This window comes from Gouania willdenowi, chromosome 8, assembly GCF_900634775.1.
Source record: "Gouania willdenowi chromosome 8, fGouWil2.1, whole genome shotgun sequence".
Classification (NCBI taxonomy): domain Eukaryota; kingdom Metazoa; phylum Chordata; class Actinopteri; order Blenniiformes; family Gobiesocidae; genus Gouania; species Gouania willdenowi.
Window position 1 is genome coordinate 5472130 of NC_041051.1, and position 18570 is coordinate 5490699.

The 18570-nt window shown below is 37.7% G+C and overlaps 1 protein-coding gene across 1 annotated transcript in view; it reads left to right on the forward strand.

The window, feature by feature from the left end:
* Nucleotides 1-2719: 2719 nt before the first annotated feature.
* LOC114467837 (testis-expressed protein 2-like) overlaps nucleotides 2720-18570 on the forward strand; it is a 34890-nt gene continuing 19039 nt past the window's right edge. The window contains exons 1-3 of the mRNA XM_028454305.1: nucleotides 2720-2754; nucleotides 8932-10174; nucleotides 13078-13281. Of these exons, the coding sequence (XP_028310106.1) occupies nucleotides 9041-10174; nucleotides 13078-13281 (1338 nt within the window). The 5' untranslated portion in view covers nucleotides 2720-2754; nucleotides 8932-9040. The remainder of the gene's footprint in view (nucleotides 2755-8931; nucleotides 10175-13077; nucleotides 13282-18570) is intronic.

An 18570-nucleotide genomic window follows, 5' to 3' on the forward strand; every position in this document is an offset into this window, starting at 1 on the left:
GACACCTTCAAAATAAAAGTCGGATTTGGAAGTGAGGAGTTTTGCGCATTCCAGCTATCTTGTTAACCAATAGTATGATATTATTAATGTTAATAAGTGACTATTGATTTATTAAAACCTGGAGGTGGTGCGGTTTAATGCATTGATTTGTAACAAATGGGACATTTATTGTTTGACTCTGAGTTTTAAGGGTTTTCTGTCACACACGGTAGCCTATAATATATCTGAGTAAATATGAGCCTCAAATAGTCCATGTCTAAATAGGTTAATACTGTGTAGTTTGGGTGTATTAATGTGACTTTTTTAAACAAAAACTGACACAAACATGTGATTCGTATTCTTGAGACAATTATTCTGTAATGAAAAATGTAAAGTTTTTTTGTTTTGTTTTGTTTTTTTAACAAATGTTCCTAGTTTTTCATCCAGCAGGTGGCAGCAAATTCTTAAAATTATACTTTAACTTTACACAGCATGATGCATTATATCAAATTCATTTTTTTTTTTTTTTTTTTTTTTTTTTTCTTAGCTTCTGCCCATTTTGTGCAATATTGACCAATGCTGCCACCATAATTACATGGTTAAGAAGGAATGAAGGAATTTAAACATATTATCCATTTATAAATCCAGCTACATTACATCTAATTATTTACATCTTTTACTTTTCTATGCACTTTCACCATTATGTATTTAATTTGTATTTGCATGTGTATATTGGTGTATTTGTATTTATGTATGTATACAGTATGTATTTTTGCTTTAATTTTGTATTTTTTTGATTTTCAATTACTATTTTGTTCAATATTTTCATTGTCTTTTGATATTGATTTTTGTGTACTTTGTTTATATATAATTTTTTTCTCATATATCAAAGTTTAATTGTAAATTTAATTGTCTCCAGATTTCATAAGTGTTTATTCATCAGCCCTTTTTCTAAATTGTTTGTGTTTATTGAAGGGGTGGAACTATGCAAGCCCTTTCGTCTTGTACCTTTAAAGGTACAGTCTGCAACTCTAATAAAAATTACTTTTTGTCATATTAACTAAAGCTGTCACTATGTAAGGACAGCTTTACATCAAACTAGTAGTTTGTGTGAAAAAAACAGGCTCCCCCACTGCTCCTGCAGCCTTTGGCAGATTACCAGAATGCACCAACCGTGCAAAAAGAACCAATCAGAGCCAGGATTGTGTTTGATGGACTATCTGACAGCTGTTACTTACAGGCCCCGCCCCTTTCCCGGGCTGCAGCGCCACCTTTTTTAGAGTGTATTGTCTGGAGGAATAGAACATGGAATTGGTGACTTTTCTGCTTGAAAGGTAATTACTGCTGCTTGAGTTACATTATGTTTGATTTGTAATTGTTACACTAGAACTCTGTGGCGCATGTGTTGTTTGCGTGTGCGCAGCAGCCTCCGTGTGGCTGCTGTAAGTGACACTGTGTTGTTGCTGCTGCTGCTGAGGTGTGTGCACATTGAGAGAGAGAAGCGCTGCAGTATTATGCTTTTAACAGAGCATGTTATATTACTATGATGTTGCTGTTGGGCTAACGTCAGCTTGTTAGCTCCTCTAAGGGAGGGACTTTGGAAAGTTTGGCAGGGCAAGAGAGCAGTGAGGAGGGGGAAAGAGGGATCTGAGAGTTGCGGACTGCACCTTTAATGTTTTTTTTGTTGTTTTTTTTAATCGTGTGCTAAATAAATACATGAAAATGCAAACTTCAAACATATGAAACCCCAACCCAGTGCAATGGTAGAATTATATGCACATTACAATTCTGAACTTATAAGATGTTAATAAAGATACTTAATTATGTATATTTCTCCCTCCTTTATTGTCATGTCTCTCTCTCAAACAAGTTCACAAAACATGTCTTGTTCCCACAGAGATTCCCTCTTAGTGTCAGCACACACATACTCTCATAACAAAGTGTGTCCTGAACTGGGAAATACGTATTCCCTTCCCCTCTTCAGTGTGATTAGCCAATACCAGCCTTTCTGATCATCTTGTTTTTTCCAGCCTATAATAAACCTGTGCTGTTACTGTGTAGTTGCCACTTTTCCTCCTCACAAGACTTCATAATCTCTACCATTTTTTCCATGCCAGAGCTCTGGAATAAAATCCACAAAATATATTTTGGTCTAATCTGACTTTATTTCATCAGACATATAGTGTATGCTTGAAGATTTCCATAACACCAGAGATAAGAAAACACGTTTTTGGTGGGGAAAATTATTTGTGTTTTGTGTTGCTTTGATCTGCTTGCTTGTGTTTGCAGGTTCAGTCCTTACATAAGTCTGCGTATAGAGCCAGATAGAATAGAGTAGAGTAGAGTAGAGTGGGGACTGCAGTGCTGGAGAGTTGAGCTCAGTGTGTTCAGATCAGCATGCTGGAGTCCCACTGTTCACCTTTGTGATCTAATCTGGATTACAGTCTCATCCAGTCTGCAACCAGGACTTCTATAATCACATTATTCTGAGTGAAGCGACGCTATTACTGAAGCAGTGGAGGAAGACACACACACACACACACACACACACACACACACTGCAGACTGTGTGTGTGAGGACTGAACGACTCTTCAATGCAGATGCTATTATTTTATTTTTATTCTGGGTGAGTTTGTGATTGATGCATTATAGGAGTATCTTTAATGTGGAATATAATGAGGATTTGTTTCATTATTTGCTGAATGGCGTGTATGTGTATGTCTGCAGCATCCTTCACTGTAAACTCTTTCTTATGGGACACAGTTCATATCCAGGTAAGAAATGCTATTTTTTATTACATTAAATATAAATCCAAAGTTGTCACTTGATAGTTGCTAACCAGAGATGTAAAGAGTACTGATATATCTACTAAAGTAGAAGTACTGTTACTTGATTGAAATTGTACTCAAGTACAAGTAAAAAGCAGCTCAATTAAATAGTACTCAAAATAAAAGTTAATAGTTACTTTCACCCCCCACATTTATTTTTTGGAATAAACAGTAAACATCTTATGTATAAACTTTAAAAAAAAAAAAAAAAAAAAAAAAAGAGAGAGAGAGAGAGACCAAATTTTGCACAATTTTAATTTAATTTATTTTCTACAAAGGCATCTGTATAAAATAAAAGGTTTGTCAAAATGTTCTAAGTATAGCTATATTTATGAACTATACTTCCATGCGAAATGTGCCATGTGGGTAATATCATAATAGGTAGAAACCACAACTTGAATCAAAGGAACTGGCTGGGCTTTGATCAGATATGGCACGACTAAAAACATGTGGATTACGTTCAGCAGTTTATTAGGAGACCATCAAATGCTATCAAATACTCACTAGAAATGTAATGAATTACTTTACTTATTTTAAAACGTACTTTAGTACAAGTAAAAGTACTGATTTAGAAATGTACTCTAAAAAGTACATGTACCCATAAAAGCAACTCAATTACATCAACCTGAGTACTTGTCAATCAATCAATCAATCAATCAATCTTTTATTTGTATAGCGCCAAATCATAACCAATGGTACCTCAAGACACTTTACAGTAGAGCAGTCTTAAGGACGGACTCTTCATTTTATAGATACACACATATGCATTAATACGTATATACACACATATGTATTGTAATCCATTACTTTCACCTGCTAACAAACAAACAAGCACCCACATTAATCTCTGTTGGATTTCTGACATTGAGTTAATTTCTACCTGATTGCATAGAAAGTTCATAACGTTTGTTTGTTTTTGGTTTTTTGTTTGTTCGGTGGCAAGGAAAATTTATTTGTAGTGCGTTTCACACACAAAGCAATGTAATGTGTTTTACTATGCGGTGCCGAATGTAAAAACTTGGTCATGGTTTCATAACCGTCATATTTTCAACATTTTTTTTATTTCAGAAATTTCCATGTAAAACAGCATGTTATATATTATTGTTAAAAATGTGTATACATGAAAAATAAATCTAAATGTAAATGGTAAATAGGTCGCCAAGTGTAAAGCTAAATGTTTAGAAATGATATAAAGTGGACATGTTAGCGCCTATCAATCAGTTTCTAAACATTTATTATTATTATTTATTTTATTATTTTATTTTATTTTTTCAGGCATGTGACATTTAATACATATCAAATATTCCTATACCTACACACATCCACAAATATATACACCATTTTATATTGATAAATAAAATTAATATCTTGTGAAAATATAGCTTTACACTTGGCGAGCGATTTAACATTTAGATTTAACATTTAGATTTAGCATTTAGATTTAGCATTTAGATTTTTGCATTTAGATTTAGCATTTAGATTTAGCATTTAGATTTTGACATAGAATTAACATTTAGAGACAGATTAAACATTTAGATTTACCATTTACATTTACCATTTACATTTACCATTTACATTTACATTTACCATTTACATTTACCATTTACATTTACCATTTACCATTTACATTTACCATTTACATTTACCATTTACATTTACCATTTACATTTACCATTTACCATTTACATTTACCATTTACATTTACCATTTACATTTAAATTTATTTTTCATGTATACACATTTTCAACAATGATACAGAACATGCTGTATTACATAAATTTCTGTCTCAAATATAAAAAAAATAGCTAAATGTGAGGAAAGTGAGCTAAATGTCCAAAATATGACAGCTATGAAAAAGTGACCGAGTTTTTGCATTGACACCCCATACATTACATGATTAAACAACACATAACATAACAAACATAACAAACGAAAGTCAACAATAAAATTAAAAATCTCCCCCTCAGACATAAGCTGTAGAAAAAAGATTATATTTTAGCTTGATTTTATAAAATGTATTTAGGCATTTTCAATTCTAATGACTTATCTTAAACCTAACCAAAGGTTGGCCAACCAAAGCAGCCTGGTGCCATTTTGTTATTCATCAGGAACAACTTCAAGTTTGCATATGAGCTCAAGCCCATGAGTGACATGTAAATAAATGTTCGACAATAAAGACTGTGTGGGATGTCAGACTAAAACAAAAAGAAAAGCCTTGCATTGCCTGTCAGCACAGTTGTTGTTTTTCTTCTGATTTTAATCTTAAAGAAAAAAAAAACAACAACAATATTCAGATTCCTAATCTGCGATTTAAAAGGTTATGCAGAGGTCACAGCTTAAGAAATGTAATATTTTTGGGATTAATAAAAAAATGTGTTGTCTCAGGGATTAAAAGAGCAGGTTTTGATCATTTCGACACTATTCTGCAACTATCCCTTTGTAAACACATGGAGACTATTTAAGATGCAATTTGAATACCATATTATTCTGTCATTTGTTTTAAATTTAATTTTTCTTCAATTGATGTGATTCTTTTGCAAATGGTAAAAGTTCAATAAACTAACCTTTACAGTCAGCTTGCAAAATATGAAATAAAGAAGGAAGTGTCCTAGTACGTAATGTGTATCCATATACCGGCATATTTGTACGAAAGATGGCGTTACCGGAAGTCACGTGACCATTCCATGCGGTTAGGGTTAGTTAGTCCGTAACGTAGTTTAAGGCTAGGGTTATGGTTTGGGTTAGTCCGTAACGTAGGTTAGGTTAGGGTTAGTTAGTCCGTAACGTAGGTTAGGGTTAGGGTTAGTTAGTCCATAACGTAGTTTAAGGTTAGGGTTATGGTTAGGGTTAGTCCGTAACGTAGGTTAGGGCTAGGGTTAGTTAATCCGTAACGTAGTTTACGGTTAGGGTTATGGTTAGGGTTAGTCCGTAACGTAGGTTAGGGTTAGGGTTTGTTAGTCCGTAACGTAGTTTAAGGTTAGGGTTAGTTAGTCCGTAACGTAGTTTATGGTTAGGGTTATGGTTAGGGTTAGTCCGTAACGTAGGTTAGGGTTAGGGTTAGTTAGTCCGTAACGTAGTTTAAGGTTAGGGTTATGGTTCGGGTTAGTCCGTAACATAGGTTGGGGTTATGGTTAGTTAGTCCGTAACGTAGTTTAAGGTTAGGGTTATGGTTAGGGTTAGTCCGTAACGTAGGTTAGTGTTAGGGTTAGTTAGTCCGTAACGTAGTTTAAGGCTAGGGTTAGTTAGTCCGTAACGTAGGTTAAGGTTAGGGTTATGGTTCGGGTTAGTCCGTAACGTAGGTTGGGGTTATGGTTAGTTAGTCCGTAACGTAGTTTAAGGTTAGGGTTATGGTTAGGGTTAGTCCGTAACGTAGGTTGGGGTTATGGTTAGTTAGTCCGTAACGTAGTTTAAGGTTAGGGTTATGGTTAGAGTTAGTCCGTAACGTAGGTTAGGGTTAGGGTTAGTTAGTCCATAACGTAGTTTAAGGTTAGGTTAGGGTTTAGGGTTAGTCTGCAACGTTGGTTAGGGTTAGTTAGTCCATAATGTAGTTTAAGGTTAGGGTTAGTGGTGCGCCTATCACGTGACCTAAACTGGCCAATGAGGGGCGTTGCTTATGGATAAAATGCCGGTATATGGATTCATATTATGTATTGACAGCCACTGCCAATAATGAATTATATACTCTTTAAGGATGAAACCCAAACTTTGAGCAAAATCTGAAGAATATATCTACAACATAAGGACTTGACAGCTTTACCTTCTGTGTTACAGAAAGGTGTTCACAGCTGCCAAACTACGAACGAATACTAATTTACTCCTGAGTAAAATTGTGTCAGCATAAAGCAAGACTTTGTTGGGCAGCTCAATCACTAGCACAGCAGTACTTTAACTTAATTAGATCTGTAAAACAGCTCAGTAAGTTGGTTCAAAGCCTAACTGTGAGAGTCAAAGAGAAACTGTTACAGTCCCTTCCAAATGTATTGGAACAGCAAGGTCAATTCCTTTGTTTTTAAGCATGTTCCACTTTTCAAATGAGCAAAAGAACATGTGACTGATGGGTGTTTGTAGTTGCTCAGGTGTTGCCTTTTAGATTGATTGCTTAAACATGAATTAGTTCTTAGTTTGGGCTTTGGCTTTGGCTTAGGGGTTGTGGATGAGGACACAAACGCAGAGAGAGAAACAGGCAGCAGGCAGACGTAGTGTTCATAAAAGGAGTCCATTTCAATGATCAAAAAACCAAAATTCAAAGAAGGCAGGAGGAAACCAAAAACCAGGGTACAAATACACCTCAGGACATGAGGAGGGTAACATTGACATTCACAATGGAAACATGAGGCAGATAATCACTAACAACCCAAACACACTGACATCACTGAGAGGAGGAGACACCAGCAGGAATACCTGGAAACACAAAGACAAGAGTTAGCAAATGAAACTAGAACTATAATGGAAACTAAACAGAACAAACTTACAGAAGAAAAAGAGGACCACAAGGGCTACAGACAACTACAACTGAACAGAACCTGACAAAATATGACCCTCAAGAGAACTGACAGGTAATAAGAAAAGTTGATATGAGACATTTTAATAGTAATTAACTATGTATGCGTAAGTCATAGAGCTGTAACAAGGTTCCACAGGTTTGCATTTAAACTGTATTTGACAGTTTTTATGGAATTTCCATGCCAATTACAATTACAAAGTCAAGTATGTTGCTGATTTAAATCAAACTTTTCCATCAGAATCATTTTGTCCTGTTTCCCTCATCTGACAGATTGTATTGACCCTCAGTGAAATTATAAACCAAAGAAGTGACGTTAAGTGTAAAAACTATGATTTATTAAACACTTTCTGTCTTTTCTCAGCCCAGTTTCTCTGAGAGCTGTGCAGACAGTCAGTGATTTAGTGCTTTCTGTCTGTTATAATGCAAAGCTGTGACTTACTGACTGCTAACAAGCAGATGAAGCTCAAAATGCTTTTTCTGACCAGTGTCAAGTTGTTCTGCTTTTCAGAGCGTAATGGACACTGGTGTGGGTGAACTGGCTTGCTTTTCCAATCACATTGTGACACATCAGCTTCAGCTCTGTATATTACTTACATGAAATTACTTCACATGTCACAATCTGTGACAACACATTTACTGACACCCTACTGCAGCTAAACCGATGCAATCACAGTTATCGAGCTCTGCAGGATGTGATGTTGCAATTAAAAAAAGCAGAATAGCAGAATAAATTTAGATTAACTGTCCCAAATGTTTTATTGCATCAGGAATTTAGAATCTTTTGGGAGTGGGAAACCTTCTGCTGGCTATCAAAATCAGGGTTAGGGTCAATTGTGATTGTGTAATTGATAATTACAGCTATGATGTAATTACGATTGTAATTGAAAACATATTTGCTGTATAATTGAATAGTTTTTATGTTCAGATAATTGACTTTATAATTGTAATTGGCAATCATTAAAATATGTTTAATTTCAACTTTTCCCACTACCTTTCTGTTGTCTTGAGAATCATTTTACCATTTAAAAATAATTTAAACCAACTGATAGAAAAAGGGCTCAGACGCCCACACAAAAAATAATAAAACCTATATTTTCATGGATAATAAAGCCTAACAATGTAACCAAGAGATGCAAAACAAAGTAGACGATAGATAATGTTTCTAGTGTATTTTACAGCTAATATAAGACATGGATCAAAACTGACCCGTGATCATTAGAGATGCTAACAGAGAGCTAACATAAGAGGAAGGTTACATTTAATGGGATTTAATAAGGGCTCAGTAATTGTGATTAATTATAATTGAATTCATTGAATTCATTTTACATGATTTCATCTAATTTTTCAAATGTCTGGGTTAATGATTCACTCCATGGCTGCAGGTTTGTGCAGCTAGGGTTGGGCAAAAAATGGATTAATTGATTTATCGAATTTGTAGATAAAAACTATTTTTTATTTTGCAAATTCAAGTTTAAAATATATATATATATATATATATCAGCAAAGCTTTTTAAAAGCTTGAGGCAAACTAATTACATAATAATAACATTTGAGCAGTGGAAGCTAAAAGGTTAGCATTTCTTGACTTTAACTATTTTTTTCTTCTGTTTTATTTCCAGGCTCCAGTATATGTTAACACTTGAAATGATGAAGACTCCCGCTGCTCATGCTATGCTTTCATCCCCTCTTTGGTAAAATTGGATAAAAGTTTCCTGGTTTGTGGACAACATGGAGGACAGTAAGCTCATTCTCAGCCTTGACGCTCATGAAGAAGGGCCTTTAGTGGCTTTTTGCAAAGACAAACCACAAACTAATGACCTTGCTTTGAGTATACATCTTGACTCTAGCTACAAACGAGGCTCGCAGGCACCCTTCCTCCCCCACTCCCCCTCCTCATCACCTGGCTCTTTAGCTGATCTAGCAGAATCATCCACAGACTTGCTCAGCACCACTAGTTTGGTTAAATCATCCTCCACAGAACTGGAACATAGGGAGAGCAGCTCAGTCAGAGGAAAACCTCTGCTCAGCCTTGTCAAGTCCTTAAGCACAGAGATCTCATGGAAGGCGGAGCCAGAGGACAATCTCTCCAAGTCTGATTCGAAGCTACATTTGCATCACCGAAGGCAAATAGCACACCCAAAAACTTTGGAGGCCAGGCCTAAGATACGAGGAGACCCTGTTCCACCTGTTTTACCAAGCAACACGTCTCCCACAGAGTCATTCAGAAGCAGTGCACTGATCGCTGAGTTTGAGGACACACGGAAGAAGTTCTCAGAGGCCATGCAGGACCCACTGAGCATGTTCAGTAAGATCATTGGAGATGAAAGTTCGTCCAGCTCAAAGCAAGCAAGGACATCAAGTGGAGGAGATTTACCAGCATCCCAGAAAAACGGCAGCACTGAGGAGTCAGACAGTTGGTGTCGAAAACGAGTCGTGTGTGACACTCCTCTCAGAAGGCTTCAAAATGATTCAGCTCTAAACTCCTCAGAGAGTCTTTCCTACATTAAAGATCAATGTCAGAATATTTCCAATTTTGGAGTGCAACCGCAAAACAATTCATGGGAGGAACATCAAAGAACTTACCCTTGGATCCAAGTCCCATTACCGGGCTCATCCGTGCCTTCCTATTGGCTGCTCCTGGTTGGATTTCTCACTTATGTTTTCTTTGTCGTGCCCTTACCTTCTTATGTAACTGGTCTGGCTGTAGGGGTTGCGTGTGGGTTTATATTGGGAATGATGGTGGTGTTTATGTTGGCTCCACGCCATTCCAGATCCACCAGAACCTACCGGGATCTCCACGCATGCAAATACACTCCCATGAACGCTGATCCACGAGACGGCAAACCAAATGGGACCCTTGAGGTAAATATAGAATATCATCCAGAGACTGAATCAGCAAGTTTTAGGACAGGCACACAGTGTTTCAACATTGTAATACTCCAAGTGCTCTTTGAATAAGACAGCCAGCTTTTCTTTTGGTTACAAGTCTTTCCTTTTGTGATCAAACCTGCTTCAGTTAATGGTATAGAGTTAAATGGTGTAAACACTAGAAGTACATCAGAATATGGAGGAAACTAGAGGTGGGACGATCACGATACACTGAGTTCACAATATGAAACAATAGACCAGGGGTTCTCAACCATGGAGTCAGTACCCCATTTGAGGTTGTGGGACACTGGGAGGGAGTCGCTAGATCCCTTCAAGACACAAGGAATATTTTTTTGAACAATTTGAGCCCATTTTTGATTATTTTTACCCTTTTCCTACAACGACACAAAATTTTCCATATTTAAACCTATTTTCATCACTTTTTCTTGCCATATTTTGCTTTTAATGCATTTTTGCTCCAATTTCTGCCTCTTCTCCATCAAATTGCAATGCCTTTTCTGAAATTTTTTTCTACTTCTTTCAAGTCATTTTCAGCACTTATAAACCCTTTCTACCACTTTACCTGCCTAATGTCACATATGTTGATCTATTATTGCATCTTTTAACCTATTTTTACCATATTTCATGCTTATTATTGCCAATTTAACCACATTCACGATTTGCTATGCCTATTATTTGAACCCTTTTTACCCTTTCACTTTTTCTGTCCATTTTTGGCCACTCTAATGTGCAACTTTTAACCAATCTGCGTAGTTCTTAAATTAAATGAATAAAATTATCCATGCTTTTTTTTAAGTTTAACTCTGGACAGAGCAAGATACATTTAACTAAATAGGAATATAAGAATATACGTAAAAACCAAACAAAAGAAATATTGTGTGGATTGCTTTAATCTGACCCCCCCCCCCCCCCCATCTCATGATGCCACTGGTACCCTCGACGATACATCTTGTCAAGTTGTCACAAAAAATATTGTCCCACCTTTAAAACAAACCTTCTTTCATAGAAATAATCAATTTCATTTTCATTGGTGTCAACTAAATCTAATACTGTATATTCATGAATCATAGGTGTGTCCCAGGTGTGATATATCTTCTCATGTCTTCTTGCTACAGTTTTAAATGGAAAAAGAAAAGGAATTGTTCTCACTTTGAGTCTTTTAATGGCCTTTGGCATTTCTAAAATCAGCATGTGAATCATCTATCTGCCTATAGAGATAAAATGTCAGTGTTAGAAAGACCTTTGGGGTAACTGTGTAGGCCTTTAGTTTGAAATTAAGAGTATATTTGTGTGGTCCCACATGTTCAGTTTGAGTTTTTTAAGCAGAAAAAAGTCAATTCCAGAACAAAAGATCAAACTATCAAACTGCTGTAGCGATATGGAGCAGCTGGAAATGAAATACAAACTGTGCCTAATGGATCAGCTCTGATATATGGACTACTTTAAAATGCCTGCAGGCACAGCAGGATCCATATCATTAAAGGATGGTTCTGATAACATATTTTTTACGCACCTCTTCACCACTCAGCTGAGGCAACCAGTTTTGCTGTTGCAGAAAAGCCGATTTAGCGGAGATCAGATGCAATGACGTAAGGCAGGACATAAATACTGGTATATGGGGCCCATACTGTGGTTTATGTTTGTCTACAGATGAGCAGTGTTGCCCGTTTTATGCCACTCTTTGTGTACACCAAGCAGGGTTGAGGTCATTTACATTTTTCAGTTACAATTACATTTCCACCTGCCCATGTGCAATTACAAGTCAATTACAATTACAGTGAGCAGCATTTTATTCAATTACAATTAAATTACAATAATTTTTTATCCTCAGAAAGTCAGTTACAATTACGTTCTCAATTACTAAAGTTCAATTACAGTTAATTACAATTTCTGAGCCTGCAATAAATAACCTAATAAAAGTTAACCTTCCTCTTGTTTTAGCTTTCTGTTAGCATCTTTTATGATAACGGGTCATAAATCAGCTGTAAAATACACTAAAAACATATATCTATCATCTGATTTATTTCCTATCTATTGGTTACCTTGTTAGGCTTCCTAATCAATGAAAACATCCATCCATCCATCTTCTCCCTCTTAGCCTTTTCCGGGTCACGGGGGCGGCATCCTCAGTAGGGAGGCCCAGACTTCCCTCTCCCCGGCCACTTCCTCCAGCTCTTCCGGGGGGACCCCGAGACGTTCCCAGTCCAGCCGAGAGACATAGTCTCTCCAGCGTGTCCTGGGTCTTCCCCGGGGCCTCCTTCCGGAGGGACGGGCCCTGAACGCCTCACCTAATTAGGATGCCCCCCGAACGCCTCACTAGGGAGGCGTTCAGGGGGCATCCTAATTAGCATCCTAATTAGGTGCCCGAGCCACCTCATCTGGCTCTTCTCGATGCGGAGGAGCAGCGACTCTACTTTGAGCCCCTCCCGAATGACTGAGCAATGAAAATATCTGTTTTAATATTTTTGGTGTGGGAGTCTGACTCTTTTTTGAGTCACTATACCCCTAGATTGAATTTTTTTTGTATGGTAAAATGTGGGAAAGCTCAATATGAAACATATTTTAGTCATTGTTAACTACATTTGTAGAACTGAACATAGAACTGTAACATGGTTCCACAGTTTTGCATTAAATTATAATTGACAATTTTGATTTTTCATTGCAATTACAAAAGTTGATTATCTAAACGCAATTACAATTCAATTACAATTACGACAACAACAATTTAAAAAGTTAGTTATGCCATAATTGTAATTATTTATCAATTATCAATGACCCCAACTCTGACACCAAGTAAAGTTGCCATATTTGATGTTTTCACTGCTCTTTTTAATGAGAACTTGACTGACTTTTTCTATTATTTTTCTTTCCCCCAGAGATGGATGAATGAGACGCAGTGTTATGATGCTGAGACTTTCCACCCTTCAATCACAAACTCTGTCTACGTCACGCTGGATGGAACACAGCTGCGCCTGGACTATGTGCCATGTGCCAACATTCCCCGATGGGCAGCTTTTGACGAATCCCCTCACGAGGCCGTGTTCATGCATTCACGGACTTACAATCTGACTAACTCCAAGGTCAGTGTGGTTTTATCAAATATACACCTTTATGCTTCCTGGAGTAGACCTGTCCCTGTTTAGTCATCACGCGTTGACCCCGTTGGTAAGAATGCCAAAGTAGTTAACAAATGTAAAAATGGTGGATACAGGTATGCTCTCCTGAAACTAGGGTTTTGCACTCGCAACGTCTCATGTGGGAACACAGCGAGGCCTATAGGAGAGTGACTGCAGGGGCAACATGAAACTTTAGAGGTATTTAGTTGAAGAATGTGACTTGGGGGCGATTTCACTAAGATCTGAAATAAAGGGCAGTAAACCAGGTGCGGCCCTAAATCCTTTGGTGGCGCTGTTTGCTCACCTGCTGTGGGGAATTCACTAACATTGCGACGCAAATAGGTCCATGTGTAGACGAGGTTGAGATCGCCTTATTTAAATGAACATTTTGCTCATCTAACATGGAGAGGTGAGGGCACAGAAGCACAAAATGACATTTGAAGAAGGTAAATTGGAGGCAGATGAACTTCTCTGTCTGCTGCACAAACATTCAATAATGTAGAAAACAAAATTAAAAAAAATAAAAATGCTGTTTAATAAACTTTAAAACCTAATGTTATTTTTCCCCCTAATTTAATGTGGCTGTTCTGTCAGGTCCTATAACTTTGCTCTGAATAGTCCATGAAAAACATCATCCAGCAGGTCTGTGCGTAGCACTGCGTCACCACACACTCAGATGTGAACCTTGTGTAATCGTTGCATAAATTACGCAGCTGATCAGCTGATTCTTGCCTGATGCTCCTTGCCATCAACACGACACGAGAGGTTGACAGTCAAAACATGGAGACAAAGAAACAGGAGCTCATTGCGGTGCGTCCTGAGCGACAACATGGAGCAGCTGGAGTCCGGTATGGCTCCGTGCACATTCTCTCTGCACCGCACCACAGAGAGACACACTTCACTCTGCATTTTCTCATTCAGTGGCTGTTAATATTGACTTTTGTTTTATTTAAATTATTTTGTTATACTAGAAAGGTTCACTGGAGTCTTTTTTTCCATCTCCGCTGTGTTATGTGTCAAAATTTACTGCAGATATGATCTCTGTGTGTGAGTTTGCACCTGCCTGTGGGTTGTACTGTTTTCCACCGCAAACAGTTCCAGATTTAATGAATTGTATTGCGTCCAGTGCATTAATTTATTTGCATTTCCTCCTCCCATTTTTTTGCTCTCCTTCTGTGAGCCGCCTACTTCACATATTCATCAGAGGGAAACGCACTAAATGGATTGTGAAAGCATTGTAACGCGCAGAACACGCACAGTCCTGATTCCCTGGAATTTGTACCCCTTATTACTGCGTGGAGTGACGTTTGCACCGGTTTTAATACCCCTAAACTTTTAGTGAATTCTTGAAATACAGCAAACAAGCCTTAGTATGAGCTGGAGAAAGGTTTACAGTTTTTTTGGATTGCTTCCACACTAAAATTAAAAGTAGTACACTATTAGCAAAACCTTACACTCAAGAAGCAAAACATCAGCTCATATTTGCACAACTATAAGCACATTGTCAACCTCACACTTGTTGCAAAACTCTACACACAGTGATTTGCAAAACATTAAACACACTTAACATACATTACCCACAAAAATCTATCATGAAGTCACTTCCTTGCAATACCAAAGCACTGACTGTCAAATTCCCGCACCGCCCAACCAATTGGTTCATCACAGTCATCAGGTGTGCAAACACTCGTTTGCTTAATTGTAGACACCAATCAGGTGTGTAAGCCCTATAAAAATCAGCAGGTGAGTTCATTAGTCTTCAAGCACAATGGAAAGAAGAAGAAGAAGAAGAAGAAGAAGAAGAAGAAGAAGAAGAAGAAGAAGAAGAAGAAGAAGAAGAAGAAGAAGAAGAAGAAGAAGAAGAAGAAGAAGAAGAAGAAGAAGAAGAAGAAGAAGAAGAAGAAGAAGAAGAAGAAGAAGAAGAAGAAGAAGAAGAAGAAGAAGAAGAAGAAGAAGAAGAAGAAGAAGAAGAAGAAGAAGAAGAAGAAGAAGGCCATGCTGGAGGAAGACAAGAAGGTTCTCAAAGAGGACCGTATCTGACAAATGCGATCCGCGCAACACTGGTTGACCACGTTCTCAACCACGGCCTGACTCTGAGGGAGGCTGGACTGTGCGTACAGCCAAATCTAAGCCGATATACAGTGGCAAGTGTGATAAGACCATTTCGACTGGAAAATAGGTATTGTAAAAATATCATATCAAAAACATCTGCACAGTTTCAGTAACTGCTTACAGTACTGTAATCTATGCACTATCAGCACTTATGTTACCTTTTCCTGTGAAATTACTTGTATTGTATACTTTTCTTTTTCTTCTACATAGGATTGAGGGTCGAGAACGACAAAGGGGAAGGCCTCCCATGTTCACAGAGCAGCAAGAGAGGGAGATAGTAAACATGGTTTTGGCCAACAATGCAATAACACTCCATCAGCTCCAAGCTAACATTGTCAATAACCACGCCATATTCAACAATGTCCATCAGGTCTCGACATCAACACTGGCATGCATCCTAAAAAAGAACCATATTCAAATGAAGCAAGTTTATCGAGTGCCTTTCAAGCGCAATTCCGAAAGGGTGAAACGACTGACATGATTATGCAGAGGTATGTATTCACTTTAGCAGTGTGATCATGCATACTGTCTCATAATCTTTTACTGTACTGTAATATGTATACTAGATCTACACAATTTTGCCTGATACTGTTCTTCAGAGAGTTCTACAAATGGATGGAGAGGAGATCCAGCATGAGTCTATGTATGTAGATGAGGCTGGGTTCAACCTGATGAGAACACGAAGGAGGAACAGAAACATCATTGGCCACAGGGCTATAGTCAATGTCCCAGGGCAACGTGCAGCCATTACACAGAATGGGGTCCTCCACCACCATGCCCATATGGGCCCGTACAACACAGCACTCATACTTACATTCTTGGACCAATTGCACAACATAACAGCATCAAATCGATCATATGCAATACATTGTTGTCTGGTACAATGTGTCTTTCCACCGCTCTGCTCTGGTTCAGAACTGGTTTCAGCAACATCCACATTTCACGGTGAAATGATATAAGACATTTCACCGTCTTATATCTTCCACCATACTCTCCATTCCTCAACCCTATAGAAGAGTTTTTCTTGGCATGGTGGTGGAAGGTATATGACCTCTGTTTCCAGGCTGAGGTTCGCCTCATCCAATCCATGGAGGAGGCCTGTGACCAGCTGGAGGTAGCAGCAATGCAAGGGTGGATTCGTCATTCAAGATGTTTCTTTCCAAGGTGTCTTGCTAATGACGACATTGCCTGTTATGTAGATGAAAGTTTTTGTTTTCTGTTTTTTTTTTTTTTTGTCACATTTTGTTTCAGTATTATCAATCTCCATGTGAACATTTTGGGCGTGTTGAGAAATAAATGAGTTTCTTCAGTCTGCAACATTGGTCTTGTGTAGTGTTTGAATTTACATTATATTTCAACTTTGGTGATAGTAGCCTACTCTAATCATTGTGAAGTAGAAGTGCTAAAAGTGTTTTAGGTGTATCACAGCAGAGTGTAACTCGTGCAAACAGAGTACAGTAATGTGAAATGTGTGTGGTTTTTAAAAAGAAGTGTATAGTTTTTACAAGAGTGTTTAATTATGCAAAGGATCTGTAGTGTTTTGCTAATTGGGTGTGTGGTTGTGCTAATTGTGTAAGCAATCTAAAAAAACTGTAATACAATCTGTGAGAAAGTCAATGCTGTAGGGAAAACAAGAAGAACAGTAGATAAGGAAAAAAGAGAAGAACAAAGTAAAAATGTACTTAGATCTGACATAATTTGACTGTCTTTTTAGAGGCATCTACTAATCGCTTTGATGTATCCTTAAGAGTTTTTTCTGGGCGTGGCCAACTTGACAGTTTTGTCAGGCTGGCCATGCCCCCTGTCGCCCGATGGTCTTTAGAAAAAAGAGTCCCAGGTTTTGGAAGGTTATAATGTTCCCTCATCCCTGTTGATGTTGAAGCTCCACTTCCTGATCTCAATGGCATCTTTGATCCAGCAATTGTGTTAGTTTCCTTCTGTCACAATTATTGTTGCATTGTCTCTGCAGCAGACGCTAGTGTTGTAGTAGGTGAGACCGGTCTTGGTCTCGAGACCAAATTTTAAAGGTCTCGGACTCGGAAACATTTTGATTTGGGCTGCCCGGACTCGGGATTTTCCCTCAAGACCGTTCGAGACCAGCACTAATTCCTGCTATTTTTAAACTTTTTTATAATGTGATAATAAGGAGAAGAACGGGATAAAACAATCCTTAATTCATTCTTTAATCCACCCCGTATAATGACCACAACCTTCCTTAAAGTGTGTGTGTGTGTGTGTGAGTGAGAAACTACGGTGTCAGTTTGGACCGCGGAGCAGAAAGGAGATATGAACTAATCACTGGTAAAAATCCCAGTAAAACTCCAGAAAACAATCACCAGGAATAAATATTAACTCCCTGGTAAAGACAGTAGCTCTAACAACTGGTAAAATTATAAATTGATGATATTACAGCTTGTGAATGCAGTACAGGGGACGCATTTACTCTGCCTCTGGGTCCTAGTGCCTGCCGTCTGGTGAAGCGTGTTCCGTTTACCGAGGTCCGTGTGTGTTTAATAAGTCCATGTGTGTCAGTGTGAAAGTCTGCATGTTTATGCCTCTGTCCATCCACTCTTTTCATTATATCCATCTCTTTTAAGGCTTTTATTACATAGTGTCGGCTGTAGCCCGGGCCGCTGCCATCTTGGTTTATGTCGTCACCAGTGCGTCATCGCCGCAGAGTTGCACAAGCGCAGAATGACTCAAATAACTGTAAAGAGGTCTTATATTAGTCTATTATCCTTTTAAAGTGGTGTTTTTTGTGGCTTTAGACTCCAATTACATTTATGTATATAATATGTTCCCTACAATATAAACAGGTTCACAATATAATTATTTTTATAGTTTCTGTTTCCACTGTATCCAGAATAATAATAATCTTTCTCAACAAGAACTATTGATTGATTTGTCACATGACTGTTCCAGGGTTTGAGTTTGTTTTATTTAGTTTCACATCTACCTGTAGCTCTTTGTTTTTTAACTTCTGACAACTGGTTTGTAGTTTTATTTCAGCAAGTTTCACTTTTACAGTTACAGTTGGGACCTTTGTAATTGAATATCCGAGTTACAGTACAGTAACCAAATTAAACTATATCAACTAAGTAAATTAATAAAAATGGCCTGTGTAAAGGCTTTTTCAAATTA